This window comes from Sander vitreus, chromosome 5, assembly GCF_031162955.1.
Source record: "Sander vitreus isolate 19-12246 chromosome 5, sanVit1, whole genome shotgun sequence".
NCBI classification, from domain to species: Eukaryota; Metazoa; Chordata; class Actinopteri; order Perciformes; family Percidae; genus Sander; species Sander vitreus.
Window position 1 is genome coordinate 24,466,478 of NC_135859.1, and position 23,475 is coordinate 24,489,952.

Below are 23,475 nucleotides of genomic sequence, written 5' to 3' on the forward strand. Positions count from 1 at the left end.
CAGAGTAGATTATATTTATTAGGAACTCCTGTCTCACTCAGTTAACTTTCCACTCAAAACTTTCTTCAACTGCACCACTTTGACGGATTTTTTTATTTTTATTTTTAAACTTTGGCTCGACCTCAACCGGCTCATCTGCGTTCTCCCAATTATCTTCCAGTGTCTCAGATTTCCACAGGTCACCTTAAATCACAAATCAAAGACATTGTGAAGAAAATGTTTTCAGATACTTACGCAAACATTCAACTCATTACACTTTTCATCCTGATACATGAAGTACGAATGTTAAATTGTACGAACAGACCTAAGGATCTAGTCTCCAAATTCATACCTGGTCTTTCACAAACAGAAAAAACATTACAATCATGTGCTACACAGTTCAGTTAGTATTCTGTGAAAGCAGAATGCAGAAATATTTATACTGCTTAACAAACCTAGAAACTGTCATCCATAGTCCCATTATAAGGTTACACATTAAAAATAAAGAGACATTTATGTGACACTCAGAGGTGTAAAATATCAAATATTTCACTTTGACATTTTAACAAGCAAAAGTAATCAAAAAGTAAATAACAACTAAGACGTTATTTCAATTTTTAAAACTTTAATTACCATTTTAGACAAAACCCATGATTGGAAAAACAGACTGCAGTGAAGACTTTGAAAACTAGGTGTGATCAGATGGTATGCAAAGTCCAATTCATTTTGCATTCAAGAGATTGAATGCACCAATCCATCCAGATTGTAAAAAAAACTACCTGGCAGATCTCACAAAGTCTGGTACAAAAAGTGATTCAATCTCCTAAAGCCTGACAAAATACTTAATGAACAGCAATGGAAATACAAAGCATGCAGGAAGGAGGTGTGAACATTACTGAGGCAAACACCTGTGGCACAATGAATACGACTCATTCTGGAGGTGTGTAGTCCACACAAGGGCAGCCGGGCTGAAAAACAAACAAACAGAGAGCAGTAATGGGGACAGGGAGCAGAGCTGGAGTGGAGGGGTAGTGTTGGTTAGAACGGGTTGGGATGAGGTGGGGCGGGGGTCCACGATAAACAGCAGACAGGGAGGGGTCTTCACAGACAGTTGGAAGGCATTAGGGTGTCGGACAGGGACTTGTCAGATGCAGCTGTTGCTGTGGCTGATTGATAGAGTTTGTATTTCACCCTGATGGGAGACTGGAGTCGCTAGCCAGTGTTGAGAGGGATTATGTCAAATTCAAAAGGAAAAAGAAAAACTGTAAAAATGTAGAAAAACTAAAACAAACATGACATTTGCTAAACACTGAAATGAAACTAAATCCATCACATTTCTCTACCAGCCCTGTCAATCATGGTGGTTGTTTTGTTGTCTTTTTTTTTCCTTTGATTTGAAAGAATTCATAAGTGTGGTATGACATATAAAAAATGTGATTCTGATTTATAAAAGCATTCAGACTTGTTCCCGCTTCCTCCAAATGGTCTATAAAAGGTCACCTAGCACTTAGTTACATAATTAGTAGTACCTGTGTATGGCTGCACAGGAGGGTACACAGCAATATGCCTGTTGCATGTACATAATACTCAGACTACACTATTCGGATTAGATATTTAGACACGGTGTGACACACTGATATGTAACTACCATACATAACACAAGGCTTTGGACTCCAATCACACAACGGCATTCGTTGTTACCGAGTCAAACAGAAAAGCACACTTGACAGCCATACAGTACTTCTCAGTGGAAAGAACATCAACCGAGCCCACCCAAACATCCTGTAAAGTAATTACTGGAGATGTTAAACATATCTACAGACAACCTGGGCTCCACTTTGTGTGTGGCAGCATGTGTTTGTGTAAGAGTGAGAATGTGTGTGTTGATGTCCAATGATGACTGAAGGAATGCCATATGTCCCACATGCCATTGGTTTAATCACAATGGCACAGACAGTAGTAAACAAGATTTCCATTTCTGACAAAGTTCAATGAGTTTTCTTGACAAACTGCTTTACATTGGGTGGGTTTAATGGCAGCTTTCCTCTGTTGGGTTGTAGTGGCTGACTTGTGCACACACTCTTCCAATTTGAAAAATGAGAGCGCAGGGAAGGGAGGATAACATACAATCCACTTCTCAAAGAGAGAGGCCAACAGCTGCTGCATTTTCTTGTGTGTGCATGTTTGTGTCTCTGCATGAGTGTATGTACATGGGCACCAGCAGGATGCGGTGTTTCTTTGTCGTTAACCGCTAATGTCTCTTAGCATTAGCAGTGTTAGCATCATATCCTTGCAGGCTCTGTGTCTTTGTCCTCCAACAGGCTAATGAACTGCCCAAAGCTGTCCTTCACCGCCTCCAAGTTGTCGGTGGTGCTGCCCTCCAGGATCCAGCGCTTCCCTCTGGCCAGTGGCTCCAACTCAAAGTACTTCTTGACCTGCCGGCAGAAACAGAATGTGGTCAGCCAAAACATTCAGTATTTTCAATAACTAAAAACACCTCCACACATGTTGGGGAAAGTAGCCAATATTATCGTGTGCTTTAGTAAGGAGTGGGACTGAAAACCTGCACATTCGTTGCCTTCCATTGTAAAGCTTTGGGATGTTTTTAGTCCAGTGTATGGTCAGTTCATGACTCAGCTAGAAGTAAGGACTAATGATAAAGTATGACAAAGACTAATGATAAAGTAAGGATTATCATTTTGTATGTATATTCACAGTGTACGAAAAATCTGGGTTTAACAGTTGGATTACTGTTTTCAGAGGCCACACTCTTTGTTTTCTGAGGCTAAGAACATTAATAGGGAAAAACAAGAGCCCAGAGAATCATTTCTATCCACACAACCACTGGTTTTCCATGCAAGTGCATTTTCTTCACATAAGCACTCACAAATACATGAAGGCACAACTATGAAACTTCCCAAACACAGCTATGCATCCATAATGAACCCAAAGTTAATAATAAGATAAAGTAAAATATAATATAATAAAACTAAATAATATTAAAATATTTTCTCTAGGAAATATGTTGGCTTGGCAATGCTCTTTGTAAGAGTTGATTATAAAGTTCGTATGTTGGCTTTTGGCTGCTCATGACAGTGGGGGGTTGGGAGGAGAACCACAACCAGCTGTTATGTAAAAACAAATCTCAACAGAGGGAAACAATGTCTTAGACCTCCACTCGAGGTACTGCAGGTTGTTAGGGTTTCTGACATTTTCAAGCTGAGAGTAATGGAAGCAATTTTGTTTGCCCGATGAGAACAAAGTTCAGCCATCTCCTCCCGGTTGTCTGATAGCCAGTGAAGAACATACAAAGACAAATGTGTATCGTCAGCAGCTCTCAGATTTCTTTGAAATGCTATTAATGTCACTGATGCAATTAAACTACATTTTCCACCATGTCAGTTTCATGTTTAGTTTGACACTTTTATGTTTGTTTAAAGAAACATGTCTCTCACACTTATCAAGTTACAACATGTATCATCATCCGTAGTATTCATAACTCCTTTAAAAATGTAATAGAAAAATAATCTAAAAGGCTTTTTCCTCAGTTACATTTACTTGTTAAAATATGAGAGCTTGACTATACTATACAGTAAAGAAGAAAAAATAGTTTTTCTTGGTTTCTTGTATGAATTATTGTTTATTGTCTAGCCATTATGATTTTAATCACAATCTGTTCAGATACTATTTGTAAATTTCTGCAAATATGAAACAAAGATTGACGATTGAACAAATTCTTACAATCAAAATAGCAGATAACCTCAGTATTTTCCAATACAAAAAGAGAAATACATATGTGCACCCTGTAAACTGCACCAAATCCACACAGGTGCCCGTCACACAGTCAAATGACTTTTCAACTTCAAGTGAAATTGCTTTTGTCTAGACTGTGCTGGGCTGTCTAGCTGTGCCATGGTGTGTGGCATGAAGAGGATAGGGAGGGGGGTATTCTTTGTGTCTGCTCAAATCCAGCCAGCCATGCCAGTGAGTAGGAGAGTGAGCGCTGTCTCTGCCCCTGAGCTGAGTCTCTGTCCGGGTGTAATGTGAGTTTAATGACAGATTAAGTCACCTCAGCCGCGTTTGGCTCAGAGGCCTGGCTAGAAAGCCGAGCGGACCCAAACAGTGTTAACAAATCTGTCTGGGTAACTTGAGCTGCCGTAGTCCAGGCTCTAGCCCCAGACCTAGACTACAGACGATGCGGCTGGCTGCCTGTCTGGCTGGCTGGCTCACTTGTCTGCCTGTGGCCAAGGCCCTCTTCTGGAAGACTCTGGCCCCTGCACTGGAAGACAGTCAAAAGGCCAGCAGTGACCTGTGTGCAAGTGCAGACAGGCTCAGCTTCTCTCACTTCACCTTGTTGTCTTGCAGGCCAACAGAACACGCCCAGGGGCATCTCACAGTGCGGCAAATGCCTTCTATCCTTAGAATGATCAGACAACTGATCTTACCAATGATACCAGATGGCTGATTAAGTTTTCAGTGCAGCTTTACAGTTAAAACACGAGTATTCTGAGATAGCAAATAATCCCCCATTTACTTAATACCTAGGTGGTATGAACACCTTCATACGGGCCACATTTCATTGAAAGGGCACATCCAATCCAGAGATTTCAATCATGAAACAGGCAGATGGGATATATTGCCAAAAACACTGCCTCAGGGTTACATGACTGTACATGACTGGGGTGGCAGTACTTGGGGACTTGTTTAAAAATCGAAGGGTTGCTGGTTCAAATCCCCGTACAGACCAAGTACGGAGTGTAGACTGGAAGCTGGAGAGATGCCAGTTCACCTCCTGGGCACTGCCAAGGTGCCCTTGAGCAAGGCACTGATCCCCCAACCACTCTGGGTGTCTGTCCATGGGCAGCTCCCTCGCTCTGACATCTATCTATTAATGCATGTGTATAGGTCATGTTTGTGTGTGTGTATATTTTGGGCCTGTGTCTCTAATATGTAAAAAAACAAAAAACAGAGTGAAAACTTTTTATTTCCCCTCAGGGATCAATAAAGTATGTCTTCTTCTTGTGAAGGAACCCCATGACCTAACGGTGCACCCACACTGGCAGTTAACAGTGTGGCACAAACCAGTTACTCTGAGATTAAGTCCTCCTAAGCACACTTATGCTTGCTTAAGGAATTGCGTGAGGCAGTGGGAAGGGTAAGCCACACAAGACATGGGTTGCCAGATGGCTCCTAGGATGACCACTGGGTCATCCAGTCTAGCTTCTTCTAGGTCATACAGACCGGGGGCCTGGCCTTGTGCATGGGAGAAAGCGGCTTATAGATGCATAAGGGTGTCAAAAAATATTTAATCACCTGTGTCTGTGTCAACGGAATTTCTGCTGCTGGAATCCAGCCATGTTAACCACCAGGGTATTCTGTTGTGGGGAGAGCCATAAAACTTCTGAGCCTGACTAGTTGCGGAGTGGACGGTGCAATGATTGAGAACATGCATGAGCTGGATTTTATATTTTATTCTTAGGAAATGATTTATTACAGACAGTTATATTTAGAATTACTGTAGTATTCTATTTTTAAAATAATCGATTAACATGAAATTTATAACCAATTTTTGCAAGGTGGAAGAGTGGTCAATTTCTCCTACCCAGCATACTGTATCGTGTTTAAAACAGCCAAAGCATGGTGATTTGCTGATAGCTATTGGTCCATCTTCCTTTTCAAAAAGCCACAACTCTGTATTAGATGGCCCGATTATCTTTGTGTAACAAATGGTCATGTTATGGTCATTAAAAAAAATACAAAAATAAAGATCTGACACATTCTTGCACAAAGAAGGTAATATTTTAGTAGAAAACAGTTCTATAAATAATGGCTTGCAGTTGTTTTTAACATTTACTTAGATTCAGAAATATGTAAGTAAAGTTTGATGATAGATTGATTGATGATGAAAAACAAATTAGTCTTCAAGTATGCAACTGATTTAATGATTAAATGAGGGAGAGGTGATGGACAATTAAGTATCTATTGGAAATCAGTATCTAGGCTATTTGTGGGACAGAAAGCAAAATAAACTTGGCCAACAAGACTAAGCTTCCTCTAGACAGAATCAATGTTTTCTAACTTTCAGCTTAAATTGCACATGTTGATTAGAAGAGACAATTTGGCTATTCATTTTTTGGAAAATAAGTTTAGAGGAAGTGTAATGTAAATGGACTGTTCTTATATAGCGCTTTTCTAGTCTTAACGACTACTCAAAGCGCTTTAACATAGTACAGGAACCATTCACACACACTGTGGCCGAGGCTGCCGTACAAGGTGCCACCTGCTCATCAGATAAATGTTCACACACATTTACACTTGGGGTTCAGTGTCTTGCCCAAGGACACAGGGAGTGCCAGGGATCGAACCACCAACCAACCGATTGGCAGGCGACCGCTCTACCACTGAGCCACAGCTGCCCACTTCATTGTCACCTCATCAAAGATAGATCGTTAGGTTTGACAATTTTTGACAGTGTCTGCAGGGAGTGGATGCACAGCTAGTCAGCTAAGATTAAGCTCCAACCCTAGCAACCCTACTTCAGGCTCATTTTACAATGCATGGGCATGCATGGCACACGCATCCAGCTGCTCCCTGACCAAAGCCAGATTTTCTAAATGTGATGGTCACTGTTGGCATCATGTCATGTAAAGAGGATATCCTGGTAGAATAAAAAGAGCTTTGGCGGCTGTCTACTGCCAGCAGAGCCCTACTCTGACCAACTAAACACACCAGGGAAGCAGAGGCAAAAACAAAAAAAGACTAACTGGACAAGAGAGAAGAGAAAGATGCCTGAGGCCAAGTTCTAGTCATGGAGGTGCATAATGTTGGCTGCTTAGAATATATCTGAGAACCCCCCTGACACATCTGTAGCCCTCACAAATTTCTATACTAAACAAATATAGGATTCAAACTAGAAAGCAGGTGGTATTGTTCTTAAATGCCTATCTTCTTAAATACTAGGTTGTACTGAAAAACCAAACAAAAGAATCAATCTCTGCTTCTCTATCAAGGTGCCCAGCAGTCCAGCTACTAGATGAATGAACAGAATGAAGGTATTAATTTATTCATAGTAAAGCTTAAGATTTAACCTGTTATAGGTCGTACCACCAGCATCATTGTGGGGGGCAACAACCAACAACAGCTCATTGTACGTCTATCGGTTAAATATATATATATTACATTTTTGAGAGAAACTGAATTTGTGACAACACATGCCAAACAGTGAAAAACTGCCTTGCTGCAAACAATATCACAGACACTTACGGTGTACCCTGTATGTTTCCTGTAGTCATTTCTGCATTCACTTTTGTGCAGAGTAATTCAGATTAAGTGCCTTTCTCAAGGGTGTGATGGCAGAGGTCCAAGGCAACAGAATGCACTCAGTTTACATGCCATGTTCAGGATCATTCTGATAAAAAGAGTTGCTGTGGTTCAATGGTCTTGCACTATGCACATGTATTTGGGAACTCTAAAGTGAGTTCTAGCATTCTTGCAGAGGTTAACAGCAAAGCCAGATGTAACAGACGCAGGTTTGTTGGATACACTCCTATACCAGATCAGTATCGTAAAAGAAATTTAAATGACCTGCGCTGTCAACTCTCAATTTCTCATCTAGGGCAAGTTTTTTTGTCGAGTCTGGCTCTTGCAGTTGCCTCAGGATCCAAAAGTCTGAGAAAAACTAAATTCAATAATATCAAATATTACTAATAATCGCTTCCTGTTTAAGTAATAAGAGCATAATAGAAAGAAAGGAAAACGTTCACTTGAGAAGATTTTGCCTTTCAGCGATGTTCAAAAAATACAAAACAGAAAGACAAGCTGATAAAAAGACTTACTCAAACAGATAAGTGATCCTTCAAACACTGCTTTCCTGCAGGCAACTATCAAAACTCCTCTGTGGAGCAAGGAGAGCTTTACTCAATCAACTCATTGAAGAACCAATGATTTTAGCCTTGAGGTTTTCATTTGGATAACCTTCAGCTAGTTTAGAGCATGTGTGCATAAAGTGACATATGGGAAAGACAGCAGAAAGCACATCTTTATATGTATTTAGCTAATAAGAATTTAAAAAAAATGTAGCTTTAAAATAACTGCCTTATAAAATAGAAGATATGGCCTCCAATGCCCTTGTTCTAAAATGTACCATGACCACACGTCTATCCTGCTTCACTGTCATGTGTCAAAACCTAACCACATGAGTAAGCCATATAACTGGATAAGGAAGCATTAGCGGTCTCTGAACTAGGGAAAGTGGCATACTCAAATATCCAAGACAATCAATTACACCATCCCTTGACATGTTGGCCCCTGTGAAAATATCAGTCACTTGGAAAGTGGCCCACACTGGTGACTGCATTGAAATGGGAGGGTAATGTGAGATCCACTTACCATATAATAGATATGCCTTTGTTTGCTTTTCCGGCTTACCTAAAGAGCCTTAAAGACATGCGAAAGCCCGGAGGTCCCCATGAGAGGAACACTTGGGAAGCCTGTGAAAAAACAAACATTGCACCACAAACTCTGATAGGTGTCAAATGCAGGCCCAGTGGCCAACAAATAAAACCTAAAGCCTATAGCAAGGCTGTAACAACTAGGGCATCTGAGTAGATTACTGTCCCAGAGCCTTACCCAAGGTAGATAATGACCTGATCATCTCTTAAGTGAAAGTATCACCTGTGTGTGGGGGGCACAGGACACTACCACCTTTGTTTCCAGATTACATGAAGTGAGGACCACTAAATTTTGTTTCAGCTAACCGGTACAGTAGCACAGCACAGAGAGAGGATTATAAAGGGCTTAGCATGGTGCCCATGGCGAACCCTACACCATCTCATGTCAGCAACAATTCATGTACATACTTGTACTCTCATCCTTGCGGGCAATGTCATCGCTCTTCAACACTGTAATGGGTGCTGTGGACAAATCTACAGCAAGTACACAGAAAGGTTTCTTTTGAAGTCAACAAAAGCAGGAAATGTCTTACAATGGCAGCACGTTGCTGTTGCCTAGCATGTGTTGTTGTTTCCTACTTGCTTCCTCACTCTTTTTGTCTTTAAAAATACATTGGCTATCTGGTGGCTGGCGTACTTTTGGAGGAGGCATAGAGAAAACAATTGGCTCAGACTAACAAGCCAATCATCAATAAGCAGTGGTGCACAGTTTTCACAGTTAAAAGACCACGTTTAAATTGTAATTGTGGCACTAGCCACAATTGCGGTGGTTTGTGGGTGCCCATGCTGAACCATTAAGGAGGTCTTTGCAGCAAATGCAGAAACAAATGCATGTACAAGTTTAAAGGGATCCACACTCAATAACAAATTATAAAACAAGGACCATAAACCTAAAGTCTGAGTATGGAGAAAGGGAGTGGGAAAAATACAGAAAGATATGGACTTTCACTTTAGTCCCTTCATTTGCTGTGGAAACAATCCAGGCCTAGCCAGCACATAAAAGCGTTGAGGCCACCCTGGAACCAGGCCACAGTTGTAGAACTGTTGGACCGGGAGATTCGACAGGCAACAAATTAAGACTCAAGTCCCCATGTCACAGTGCAAAAACTGAGCTGCTTTTAGATTTACTGTCCTGTTTCACTCAGGTGGGACCATGGGTCTCCCTCAGGCTCAATGCAGGATCAAAGTGATTCACTTGCGGTGCACTTCTCTTCAAAGCCAACTGACCACTGCCAGATCAGAGCCATCCTCAGAGGCGCTGTAAATCTAAGCAAGACTGCACAGAGGACATTCTTCCCAACCCCTTTCAGTAGCACAGAGGAATTTATTTTTTTATTTTTCTTGCAGCAGATCAGATGACTTCCACAAAGACTGGCTGCTGTTACCTGGGTAAATGACCCATGCCTCAAGTCTGGTAGTGGAAACAACAGATGCAATGTGTTTGCAGACCACAAATTCAAATATACTTAAACACTGGGGATTGGGGATGGGTGATGATGCAATAATGTTTATCTACTTTCAGCAGAATCATACTGTGATGTTATTCTACAAAATTCTGTTTTCCAAATCAATAATTCTGAGCAAGCCGTCAAATACAAAAAAAATTGGTTATGTTTTACAAAAGTTTGTAGTTTAATGTAATACACAACAGCGAAACAGTTTATTGCTCTTAACAACAGTTTGATTATTTTATTTGATATATATATATATATATATATATATATATATATATATATATATATTCATTCAACAGTATTTTGGGTTCCAACCATATCGCCACGCTCTACTTGAAACTGGATCAGTTATAGACAGTCTGGGAACAGACGAGCAACTGGACCCTCAGACAAATGTCATAAGTTTCTGTTAAACCATAAGATCTCAAAATAAATTTCTCTTTGGGTCAGGTCCCTGAATGAGACCAAGGACTTAAAGTCAGAAACCCATTTTCTAGGGGGCAAAGGGGATGGAAAACATCCGTTTCTTCTATATGTTGGAAAATAATTGGCAGGTTCAGTAGGTGGGACATGGTCCCTTCACCAGGGGTTGACCTGTAGGACACCAAGAAAAGTCTGTTAGAACAGAATATCTAGGATGTGTGTGTAGTGGGGGAGGTGGAGTGCCCATGTTTGCCTTGCCTTATTACAGATTTACAGTAACTCAATTTATTAAAGGCCAAGAGCTCCCTGACAAGGAACATCTGGTATGTGGGACTTGAACGGGTGAGCTGGCGTCCTGCCCATGCTCCCCGCTGCAGGGGCCAATGCACCTTCCCTCAAGCCTGCCCTCCCTCTTCTTCTTGTGAAGAGGGCCGCCTTGCTGTAGCAGCCCACACAGAGGGCCCTCAAAGCCCAGGAGGTCCGTTACAAGCCACCCCTCCTCCTCCAGGACCCTTCACCCCTTTCACTCTGGGGCCCCCCTTTCACGCTCCAGTCCTGACAGTTGACCAGCTTTAAAGCTGCAGCAGGCCCCCGCTTTAGCACACAGCACGCAGCATTACAATCAAAGTGCCCCCCTTCTGCAAAAGATTTAAACCATGCGTCAAGTTGGAGTCTGCACACTCACTCACACATATTCACCCTTTCTCACATAAACAAACTGGGACACACACACTCTCATATACCATGGGACCATCATACTTGAAATTCAAGGTTCCTGGGTTTTCTTACCTTTTCTGCCTTGCATTCCTAGTCGTAATTATGACCACATATTCACATTGTTTCTATATATATGTGTGTGTGTGTGTGTACACATTTGTTTGCGTGTGTTTTGTTTCAGATACGTACTGTACGATCGTACAGTAGATGGCAACAAAGCAGAAAATGGGACAAAAGACTTAAACAAAGGATATACTGAAAGCAAGACTTATTTGTTCAAAACACACAACACACATTCCACTGACCTTTTCCAGCTGTTTAAAGTCTGTCTTTAACTTTTATTAATAATGGTGTACAACACTTTATCAAACTGAAATTTGTTAATTCCACAGGGCACTGGTGTCTCTGCGTATATGCATAGTTGCAGTGGTCCCTGGGCTCAGCATTAAAAGTGAGATTTTATGTACTTTATGCACTATTAATTCCTTCTGTTACAGAATGGCTCATGGCTGGGTTTTAACCACTATCAGGAAATCAGGAGTGTACAGCTAATGATGTGGCCCAGCCCAAGCAAAAGCAGCCCCAGCCACAGCATTAACAAACATTTTGATACCACAACAGTTGAGGATTAAAGCTGTCCCATGTGCTCCTTCTTTTCAAGTTAATTATCCTTAAACTCAATAAAGACTATCGAGAGTGAGATATTTAAGAAGTGAGCCCTTGATGAACCTTTTCCAGGAGTCCCACATTTGTAAAACATTGCTGTGCCATCAAGGAAACTTTTAGAAAAACCTTTAGTCATTTCGAGTTTTGTCAAAAGGGTAAGTTTCAATGGATGAAAAACTCCATGGAAGAGAACCCCCAGAGATTCCCAGCGTTTGATCCCTGTGAGTCAGCAAAGGAACCTTGGGGTCAAGTCACATGTTGAATAGGCTTTTCGGAAGTCTTGTCCTGGCTAGTGGCGGCCGGTCGTCCGACCCTACTTGACCATCAGACAAAGGGAAGGCACTGACCACAATTGGGATGGGGGGGGGAGAGAGAGAGAGAGAGAGAGAGAGAGAGAGAGATTCTTTTCTCCTCCAATGGAAAGTCTGGTCCTGAATAGGGTCTGTCTGGCTGAATTGCGTTCCACACCGGTTTTGAGAGTGAGGACCCACTGGGGTCAGGGTTCAGCAGCATTTGACGCAGGCTGTGGGAAAAGGCAAGCACGGTGCCCGCACAACCTGCCGACTGCCCTCTCACCCATGGTGCCCCTTAACCTCCCAAAAAGACAGACCACCAGCCCAGGGATGACAGGACGAGAAAGGCTGTATGGGTGGGTTAATGAAAGAAAGAGGAGATGAAGGTGGGCGGGAGGGCTGCACTGGCGGGATTGACAAAGATGTAAGAGAGATAAACCATCAAAGAAACGAGAAGTTTCTAAGTAGCTTCACATATTGCGCTTCGAAGGTCTAGCACATTCTCTAGAGGGTAATCAATGTGTGCTACTTGACTGGTTTTCCAACCCTTGCCTCCCAAGGGGAAATGAATGAAGCAGTGGGTACACGTCTCTACAGACAGAGATCTCTACTGACACTGAGGGTCTGCAGTCCTTTTTTTTGTTATCACACACACCACACATGCAAACGGAGGTTAATAGACGCTATGGAAATGTATGCTATGGTACCTCTAAAAGTTGCTCACCATTTACAAAAGACTCAGATATATTTACTAGCTTTAACATCTGGACTCACAACTCTCTTTTTAATAGTGCAGCCTGACATGAGGCCACCAAGCAAGACTGCATGGAAATATAAATGTAATATTTTACCATGCACTTTGACTCTGTCCTGTTTTCAAATGTAATAATTGGTGACTGACCGTTGAGAACACTTTTTGGTCGCCATCAGTAAAAGTGACAACCTTCCTGCTACTTCATTTCCAGAAGATTTGATAACCAGACAGGAGTCAGGCACTTCCACATGCAAAATGCAAAGGTGTTGCTCACTTTTACAATTACTGGAATTGTTGGGTATTTGTATATTATAGAATGTGGTCTAGACCTACTCTATCTGTAAAGTGTCTTGAGACAACTCTTGTTATGATTTGATACTATAAATAAAATTTAATTGAATTGAATTTCCAGCCACCACTTGTTAAGAAACAGACTCTGTGGGATGAGAGACAGATAATGTGTGCTTTAACAATTTCGGTTTATCAACCTCACACCGACAAGAAATACTGTACTGGTGATACCAGTGGCATTACACACATTACCCTGAGGTTATAGAAAGCTCAAGAACTGCAGACCTGACAGGATTTGTCAGGATGAAACTGCTTTCAAACATCTCTGCATTAAGTTACATTATTAAATGATTAAATCACACAATGAAGAGCAATGACAAGGTAAAGTGTAACACAAGATTGAAAGACAGACTCTGGCATTTAAAGACAGCTTAATTGTAACAGTTTAATGTTCTGCTGGAATTAAGCTGTCAATGCTGTGTTTTACCAGGGATGATAGAGTCATCTTACTGCACATGGCAGGGCCAATGGCTGGCTGGAGACACCTCTTAAAAAAAGTATCACGCGCTGCTTTACATGGAATGTCACACTTCAGGCACACAGTACACCTCATCAACTGACTGGAGGGAACCAAAAACACACTCACAAACTACAATGCATCTTTTGCAGTTTGTGTAAATTGTTTGGGAATATCTCTGTGGAAGATTAAATTATTAATTTGGTGCAAGTAGTAAGGCAAGGCAAGGCAGCTTTATTTGTATAGCACATTTCAGAAACAGTGCAATTCAAAGTGCTTTACATGAAAATAGATAAAAAAATCCAAAACAGATAAAATATGAGAAAAAAAGTTACAGTGCAGTATAAGAAATTAAACATTGAAGAGCAGTTAAAACAGTTAAATATATAAAAGCAGATAAAATAGGAATTTGTCTTTATATCCTTATATAGATTGTTATACAGTATCAACAATGCAGCTTCAGTATAAGAAATGAACAGTTATTTGAAAGGCAACATCAAAAAGATAGGTCTTCAGCCTTGATTTAAAATAACAGAGTTGCAGCAGACTTGCAGTTTTCTGGGAGTTTGTTCCAGATATGTGGAGCATAAAAACTAAACGCTGCTTCCCCCTGTTTAGTTCTGACTCTGGGGACAACAAGCAGACCTGTCCCAGACGACCTGAGAGGTCTGGGTGGTTCATAGTGTAGTAGCAGATCAAAAATGTAATTTGGCCCTAAACCGGCAAAAGTATTTTGAAATCAATTCTTTGAGGCACTGGAAGCCAGTGTAGAGACTTCAGAACTGGAGTGATGTGATCCACTCTCTTGGTCTTAGTGAGGACTCGAGCAGCAGCGTTCTGAATCAGCTGCAGCTGTCTGATTGATTTTTTAGGGAGACCTGTAAAGACACCATTACAGTAGTCAAGTCTACTGAAGATAAAAGCATGGACACGTTTTTCCAAATCCTGCTGAGACATAAGTCCTTCAACCCTTGATATATTTTTAAGGTGGTAATAGGCTGACTTTGTAATTGTCTTAATGTGGCTGTTAAAATTCAGGTCTGAGTCCATGACTACACCAAGATTTCTGGCTTTGTCTGTTGTTTTTAACATTATCGTTTGAAGCTGAGTGCTGACTTTTAATCGTTCCTCCTTTGCTCCAAAAACAACCATTTTTTTCATCATTTAATTTAAGAAAGTTCTGGCACATCCAGTCGTTAATTTGTTCAATGCACTTAGTCAGTTGTTGTATTGAACTATAGTCCCCTGGCGATAAGGTTATATAAATTTGTGTGTCATCCGCATAACTATGGTAACTTATTTTATTGTGTTTCCATAATTTGAGCCAGTGGAAGCATGTAGATGTTAAACAGGAGAGGCTCCAGAACGGAGCCTTGGGGAACTCTGCACGTCATATTTGTATGCTCAGATGTATAATTCCCTATAGACACAAAGTAGTCCCTATTCTTTAAATAAGACTCAAACCACTTTAGTACTGAGCCAGAAATGCCAACCCAGTTTTCTAATCAGTCTAGTAATATGTCATGGTCGACCGTATCAAATGCAGCACTGAGATCAAGTAATACCAAGACTGAAATTTTGCCACTATCTGTGTTTAAGTGGATGTCATTAAAGACTTTAACAAGAGCTGTCTCAGTGCTGTGGTGTGGTCGAAAACCCGACTGGAAGGCATCAAAACTGTTGTTTAGTGACAAGAAAAGGTTGAGTTGTTGAGAAACCGTTTTTTTCAATGATTTTACTTAAAAATGGAAGGTTTGATATCGGCCTATAGTTGCTCATTAGTGACGTGTTCTTTTTTAAGAGTGGCTTAATGACTGCAGTTTTTAGGGCTTGTGGGAAGATACCTGAGAGAAGAGACGTGTTTACAATCTGTAGAAGATCTGTAGCCAAACAATTCTAAACATTTTTGAAAAGGCCCGTTGGTAGAATATCAAGGCAGCAGGAGGAGGTTTTCAGATGTTGTATAATGTCCTCCAGGTTTTTACGGTTAATCATATGAAATTGGGTCATATTGGAATTTGTTTTGCCTGGACACTGTGACAACACATAACCTGTACTCGATATGGAAGCACTGATTGTCTAATTTTGTCTTTGAAGAAGGTGGCAAAATCATTGCAGGCCTTGGTGGATAAAAGTTCAGATGCTACTGGTACTGGAGGGTTTGTTAACCTATCAACAGTAGCAAACAAAGCACGTGAGTTATTATTGTTTTTGGCAATAATGACCAAGAAGAAGGACCGCCTTGCATTCCTCAGTGACTGAGACCCCTGAGAGGGTGGGTGTGGATGAGAAAAGCTGAATGAATGTTTCACTGGTGTTGTCAGTGATATACCGTTTTCTTATTAACTTTGTTTGGACACTTTTGTGCACAGAGATAATGCGATTAAAGAAAACACAGGAATGATCAGAGAGAGCAGCATCAGTCACCAAAACCTTGGAAATGTTCAAACCCTTCGAGATAATCAAGTCCAGAGTGTGCCCCTTGTTGTGCGTGGGCTCCGTCACATGCTGAGTCAGTCCATAGTTCTCAAAAATGCAAGCAGTTCTTTTGTCCCTCTATCCTGGGGGTTGTCAACATGAATGTTGAAATCACCAGCAATAACTACACAGTCAATGTTAATACAGATTATAGACAGCAGTTCACTAAAGTTGTCAAAGAAGGATGCACAGTATTTAGGTGGCCTGTAGATAATTAGAAATATAGGTCGAGACGGGGACCTTAGCTGAAGAGCCACATATTCAAAAGAAGCAAAGTTTCCATAAGATATTTGAGTACATTGGAACGAGTCATTAAACAAAATGGCGACTCCACCCCCTTTCTTATTCGCTCTATTCTCACTCATAAAATTGAAGTTAGGGGGAGCTGACTCTATAAGAACAGCATCACTGTTATTATAGTCTAACCAGGTTTCAGTTAAAAAACATGAGGTCAAGATTGTGCTTAATAATAAAATCATTGATTAAAAAATGATTTACCCGCCAAAGACCTGACGTTTAGTAAGGCTAATGTTAGTGTGTTAAAATAATTATCTGTCTCGTTTTTTTGGGACAGGCTGTGGCTGACGAGGAATGGATGCTAAATTTGCTAAGTTGGCAGTTAAGTGCTTCTTTTTCTTACTTAGCGGATTCACCATTCTTTTTTCTATTACCTATCACAACATTCATTGACGAAGAATTGAATACACAGGGCCCAGGCTTGTCCTGGAAAGAGTCATGAGTGCCACTAGGCATGCAGCCTGGGCCCAGCACATATCAAGTAAAGCTTGGTTCATTTTGTACACAAGCATACTTATCAGTCTGGTGAGAAGGAGTTCGCTGCCGCCCTTGAGGGGGCAGAGGTGCCTGGCGTTTTACTTTCAGCAGTTCAGTCAAAACAGGGTCAGTTTGATGCTGGGGGCGAATGATGGGAGAAGGTAGTGGGGCAAACTTGATTCCAGCATCTACCAGCTGCTCCATCCGGTCAGTGAACCCCAACATGTGGCAGGGGGAAACAGGGGAAAAGGCGGATGGGGAGAGCGATGAATCCTCAAAGGCGTCGGTGTTGGTAAGGGGTTTTGAGGAGTGTTGGATGGGTGAAAAGGGGGGTTGAGATTTCTCGTTTCCATTCTGTGGTCCTCCATGGTCAAATCTTTGCTCAGGTGGGGGCTGTGGTGGATCACTGCCGCACTTTGTTGTGTCTTCCTCTTGTTTTGTTTGTGTTTGTGTTGTGTTTGTGTCCTTGGCCGAGGGAGTAGATGCGTGGTGTAGAAAGTAAAGTAGGCTAGAGGTAAACAGCTTTACTCCTGGCTTGTTAAGAAAAAGTCCATCTGCTTTAAAAAGATGTCTGCGGTCCCAGAAAATGTTAAAATTGTCAATGAACCGCAGAGAGTGGACGCTACATGCAGTTGAAAGCCATCTGTTCAGTGCCAACAGTCTGCTGAATCTCTCAGCTCCTCTTCTGACTGGCGGTATAGGGCCACTGATAAACACCTTCGCGGTTAGGGAGCTAACTGTGTTCAGCAGATTCATAAAGTCATGATTCAGCACTTCAGACTCTTGCTTTACAACATCATGTGACCCTATATGCAGTATAATGTTCTTCACAGTTGGGTGTACTGCCACGATATACGGGATTCTTTGGGCCAAGTCAGACACCATGTCTTTGTGAAAACATGAGTATTTTGGTGTTTTTACTGCTTTTTATGTCTTTTACAGCAGAAATGTGAAATATGAAATATGGCAATAGCCTACTATGTCTACAAAAAATATATAGTCCAGTGATTTATAAGTATCCAAGAGCCGCTGCTCATAGTTTCTCTCAAAGGAAAAGCAAGATTATCAGCAGAAATATGCAAGCAGAGGCAGGAGCAAGCAGCAAAGCGTCTGCACTGTAAGAAGCAGGAAGAAAAAGCCTAGATACTGTATATACAGTATTATTTTACTATTAACAGTAAAGAAAATAATATACTGGCAAGAATAATGTGGGGTCTTTACTCAGTGCTAATATAACATGGGAGCTGTGCAATGCAAAAGTGTTTTTCTTTTACAATTCTGAGCTGATTCATACTGTAGGTTTCCCAACCAAATGATTTGTTTGTGCACTGTGAAATAATATGAACCACAATTATGACAAGCATGCGTAAAGTAAATCAGTTAGTAGCTACTGGATCCAAAACAGGAAGTTAAAAATGACTTATAAAACCAAACATCAAAAGAGTAAAAGGCAGTAGAGTGAGAAGTTCACTCCGACACTGGCATTAGAATTTTATCTGGTGTGTCTGCCCTTGTTTAAAAGGCTAACACCTTGCAAAGAAAAAGAGGCACTGGTCTGATTTATCTTGGTTATATGTAAACAGCAGTACACTGTCATACATTTTATATTCATGTGCTGAAAATAATAATTTTATGTATTCAGACGAGGAGTTAAACACAAAATAAATCACACATCAGCGATGAACATTCGTATCAGTGACTATTTCCTAGAATATTACAGTGAAAGAACACCTCTTTCCCACTGTTGACATGTCAAGGGCCAACTTGAGCTTGGCTTTCAGTACATTGTTTCAATGTTGTCAATATTGTTTACATAATGTGGCCATTGAGTCAGTTTGCACTTGGCTAGGAATGAGGGACAGAACGCAGCAAGGTCACCTGCTCCTTATCCATTTTCCACTGTAGCCAGCAACTCAGAAGTCGGGGGTTGGGGAGGGGAGCTGGGGGTGGGGAGGGTCGGTTGCTGACCGGCTTCAGTCTAGACGGCTCAATACGCAGTTGACTTTTTAAACCCGCTTGTCTGGAAAAAGAGCAGACGTGAGGTAAGAGGGGGGTGAGCTGCAGCAGAGAGGTGGTGGTGCATTTTGGCTGCCACAACCAGCAGGCTCGACTTGCTACGAGCAAGCAGGGGACAGAGGATGAGAGGAAAAGGGAAAGGGAGGAAGAGAGAGAAAGTGAGAGATAAACAGACAGCGAGAGAGACACTATCGGAGAGAGCTATCCGAGTCGCTGGCTGTGGCTCCATTGTCAAGGTCAGTGAGCCGCGGAGTAAAAAGTCACGCCACCTGACCCCCCCCCCGCCTGTCTGCTTTCCTGCTGTTCATCCTGTCCTCCCCCTCAGTACCTCCATCAGTCTCGTCTGCTCACTCAGCATACACGGGGAGATAATCTCATCTCTGTTATTGCACAAATATTCTATAGTTACACCATCCGTCATCAGACGAGAGGTATTTTACATTTCCTTTTGGTATGTAGTTTGATAGGGAGATTACAGAATCATCAAAAATAGTTAAAAGAACCAACCAGCTGCATATGATGTTGTTGAACATCTGAATGCTTCCCTTTCTCTCATAAAATCTTTAGAGAAACACTATAGTAGTCTCTCTGCTGACGCTGTGTCTAAACTCTGCACCAGAACTATTTAAAGTTCAGAGCACTTTCATCTTCATTTGGCATCCTGAATAAACGGTTTTAATGGGAAATTAGACTTTAGACTTTAGAATTCAAACTAAATGTCTGTTAGAAATGCTGACTGCAATCAATTTGCAGTTTTCATTAGTGCCAATCTTTGGCAGTCTAGCTAATACAAAATATTTGACATTGCACAATGATCTCATCTTTACAAGACTGGCAATGAGCCCTTTTGAAAGTCCTCTTGATTATTATTCTGCAGAGAGAAGAAAGATTATATTGGCTCACTTACTTTTGCAACATTACTTAACTCTCTTAAGGCAAAAGCAACCCAGTGAAGGATATGGACATCTGCTAAATCATTTGACAGGGCTGCAGCATAACATTACTGATTGTCTGCTGGGTCTGAATGCTTACTAATGATGATTAAATCTAGATGAAAAGACTAAGAGAGGTTATAGCTCACAGACTGCCCTTGTGATGATTAAGCACTGACCGGAGCTTTTTCCGGCAATGAGGTATGTGAAAAAACAAAGGGCAAGCCAATGCAACAGTGACATGCTGTGCAGTGTTAAGCATAGCATCACTTTTGTCGTGAGCATCAGTGTTTATGGACTACATAACATGCCCCCCCTCCAGGCCTTTTAATATCACCAGCCTTTCCTTTCCTATGAAAAGAAATCAGCCTGCGACAATTAAGAACAAGCATAGGGAGGGCAGAACACAACCACCACGACTTGTGGTGATAAAGACAATCAACAGGTATCTGACATGACATCATACACAATAGCCCCACGCACTCATGGCTAGATCAACATTTTCCCTTTCAAAAGGGCTGTGTTGATGTCATATCATAGGTAGCTGTCAGAGTTGTGTGAAAACAACAATTTCTGGTGAGACACTGACAATAATTTGTTTTAGAAGATGCTGTTTTGCTCATTGTTAACAGCAAAGCATTCTGTTTAATTATCATACTTTGTTTGACCTGTCCCCTCTAAGAAATAACCTGCAAAGACCCCAAACTTATTATGAACCTCCACTTCTAATAAAGCACATTTTATCTAAACATGATTGAATTCTGCTAAGTTACCAAGACCTTATTCTACTGCAATTACAATGACTGATTTACCATTTTACTGCAGTAGATTTTGCAGTAACAAACCTTTAATTTTGGATGTTTTTAGAGAGCTCTATTATTGTTTTAGATGCTGTTTGTATGTGCTTGTGTGTGACTGGTTTTGTTTTGTTGTGTGTCTTATCTCTGTTTTTGTGTCTTCTGCTGTACTCTCTTGCAAAAGAGCTCTTGATCTCAATGGCATTATCTGATTAAATTAAAGTTATAATAAAAATCTCCTATTTTCTGACATCAATGAGGTCAACCTGGCAACATTTGTATAGTCCTGTTAAAAAGCAATTAACGGAAGGGAGTATTTCCAAAATACTTCAAAAACTAAATATCACTAAACTTTCTTATTTGTGACTTGATTATTCTAAATGAGCTGGCAATAATAAGTAAGCCATTTCCACTCAGTAATGACGCAAGTGCATGGTATTGTAAGGGTGATCTTAACAAGTTAGTTAGAGACATTTGGTAACGTAGTTGCTCACACTGTGTTGTTTCCTTCTTAAGTTTCATTGATTGGCCCTTACCTGTGCCTCATCTTCTCCACAACCAATCAGCAGCCACTGGGGAATTTTGAGCCACCAGCGTCACAGGCTACAATGACACACACAAACACACCATGTGCCAGACGTTTGACGAAAGTTTCAGACACTGGGCGCCACATGAGTCATTGGGCACAGCCACCACCCAATGTGTGCCAAGACCTGCAAGTTCACCATGTGCAAAATGTGACAGAGGACAGTGGTTGACTAGCCACTTCCGTCTTGGACTATTCCCAACACAGTTTCATCAAAAGTTATCTTTCCGCAATGTCAAGTGACTGCAATAGACACTGAAAATAGAATTAATGTCCCAGCTAACATAAGGAATCCAAAACCTATGGCATTTCTTTGGGCAAGTAGGGTTCTTAAACAGCTGAACAGAGCAACATCAGCACAATCTTATTCTGAGCACAAGAAACTAGTATTTAGTAGATTCAACAACAGCCCTCACCTCCCACTCCTGCTTTTTTAAATTATTTAAAGAGCAGATTATTTTCTTTGAATCAATTTCTCTGGGCCCCCAGGCTGTCATTTTTTTTTAAACGTGCTATAAACTGTTTATGGATAAGTAAACTTCTGAAATGCTAGTAGAGTATTTAAACCTATTTGGGATAACAATCAAGCCCCTTGGCAGATTAAAGCAACCCAAGCAGCAATGCATTACTTACTTCGCAGTGTAACTACCTACATGCTACATGCTGAAAGAACTTATAAACTAATTAATGACTAAGAGCAAATGGTCTATCGGATGTAACATTCAAGTAGCCATCTGGATCAGGTCTACCACCTGTCGAGTGTAAGTAAGAACATTATGTTGCCAGGTGAGATATGTATCATGTTTCAAACAAAAAGTCAGTTGATTTTACTAACTTTGTCCATTACTAGAATATTTAAAGAGCATGTATGATCGATCTATCTATCTATCTATCTATCTATCTATCTATCTATCTATCTATCTATCTATCTATCTATCTATCAATGAATCCATTCACCCAGCTATCATCAATGTCTGTCTAGACTTAGTCATGATCTCAATTCATGCACAGACTGAGATACATTAATCTTATGCATCTAGACAGATTTTTAAGCAACACAATGTTATGTTAACATTTGTGACAGCCTGCTGTTCATAATACATATAAAGAAGTTTAAATGGCTAAACAGGAAAGAATTCTCAGGACTACAGAGACAATTTGGGAATTCATTGCCATCATAGGATTTTACTTTTTTTAAATGTAAATATACAGTATATTCACCAAACAACATTGTGTTTATTGACTTCTACAGTGAGTGCAGTTATTAATGTATCTTTAGGCTTGTTTTAGGTAAAAGAACTGATCAACGTGTTAAAGACAGAACACAGTCGGCACACAAGCAAAGAGTACGCAGCGCCAAGTCTGTGTTTTCTTTGAGTCAGGGGCAAAGGGGGACATGTGGCATGTGTGTGTCACACTCGCAGACAGGCAGAGAGAGATAGAGATCATTTGATAAAACATGAGAGAGTCACAATGAAAGCCGGAACAACAGTGATTATTATTAGATGATAAAATGTCAGGTTAATAACACAGAAGCCCAATACAAGCTATTGGAACTGATGCGCCCAGCGTGTTACTTGAGTACATGAGTCGTCACACCACAAATCTATAGTATACATTAATCTGTTATTTCCTGTCTCAATTTCTAAGAAACTGTGGGGTTTCCCTGACCAAGAGCTAGAACACACATTAGCTAAACTAAACTGAATAAATAAATAAAACATAATATAATCAAGACATGGCTTGAAAAAATGAGTTTGTGTATTGCTATGTTTAATTTATTTCTGGACTTCACAATATATTTATGTGCTGGTAGTTTGTTTGGTCAAGGAGTGCTATAGCAACACCTAAATGTAAGACATTTCATTAACATGCTTGGTTTAGTTTGGGTTCATGTTTCTTACAGAAACAGAAACAAATGTGGTAAAGTGTACAGAGCTGAGATTCTGTCCAGGATTAGTTAAATTACCTGGAATTACAGACTTTGCATCCCTAATTGCATGCAGAACCCCACTATGGTAACATCAAACAATTCAGTGGAAATCTGGGGCCTCTCTAAAATTTCTGTATGATGGTGGCACTCATTTTTGAAAAAGCACATCCTGAAATTGCATGATACAATGCATACGTGCATATATGCTCCAATATACTGTAGAACAATGGTACGGCACCCCTGAGGAAAGCATAGGCGATGCTCTGAAAGCCGAGCGAACTTCTACATGATGACAGCGAGAATGTCTGTTTGTAGTCCACTGTATTAATGAACGATTGAGTCAAACAAATGTCTAAACTAAAAGAGATCATTATACTATCACTTCATTAAGATTTCCGTTAGAAACACAAACTGT

The 23,475-nt window shown here is 40.7% G+C and overlaps 1 protein-coding gene across 2 annotated transcripts in view; it reads right to left on the reverse strand.

Moving 5' to 3' along the window:
* Positions 1 to 643: 643 nt before the first annotated feature.
* Positions 644 to 23,475, reverse strand: part of arl15a (ADP-ribosylation factor-like 15a) — a 120,963-nt gene continuing 98,131 nt past the window's right edge. For both annotated transcript variants that reach the window (XM_078251185.1, XM_078251187.1), the window contains one exon: positions 644 to 2,414. In XM_078251185.1, coding sequence (XP_078107311.1) covers positions 2,262 to 2,414 — 153 coding nt within the window. In that variant the 3' untranslated portion in view covers positions 644 to 2,261. The remainder of the gene's footprint in view (positions 2,415 to 23,475) is intronic.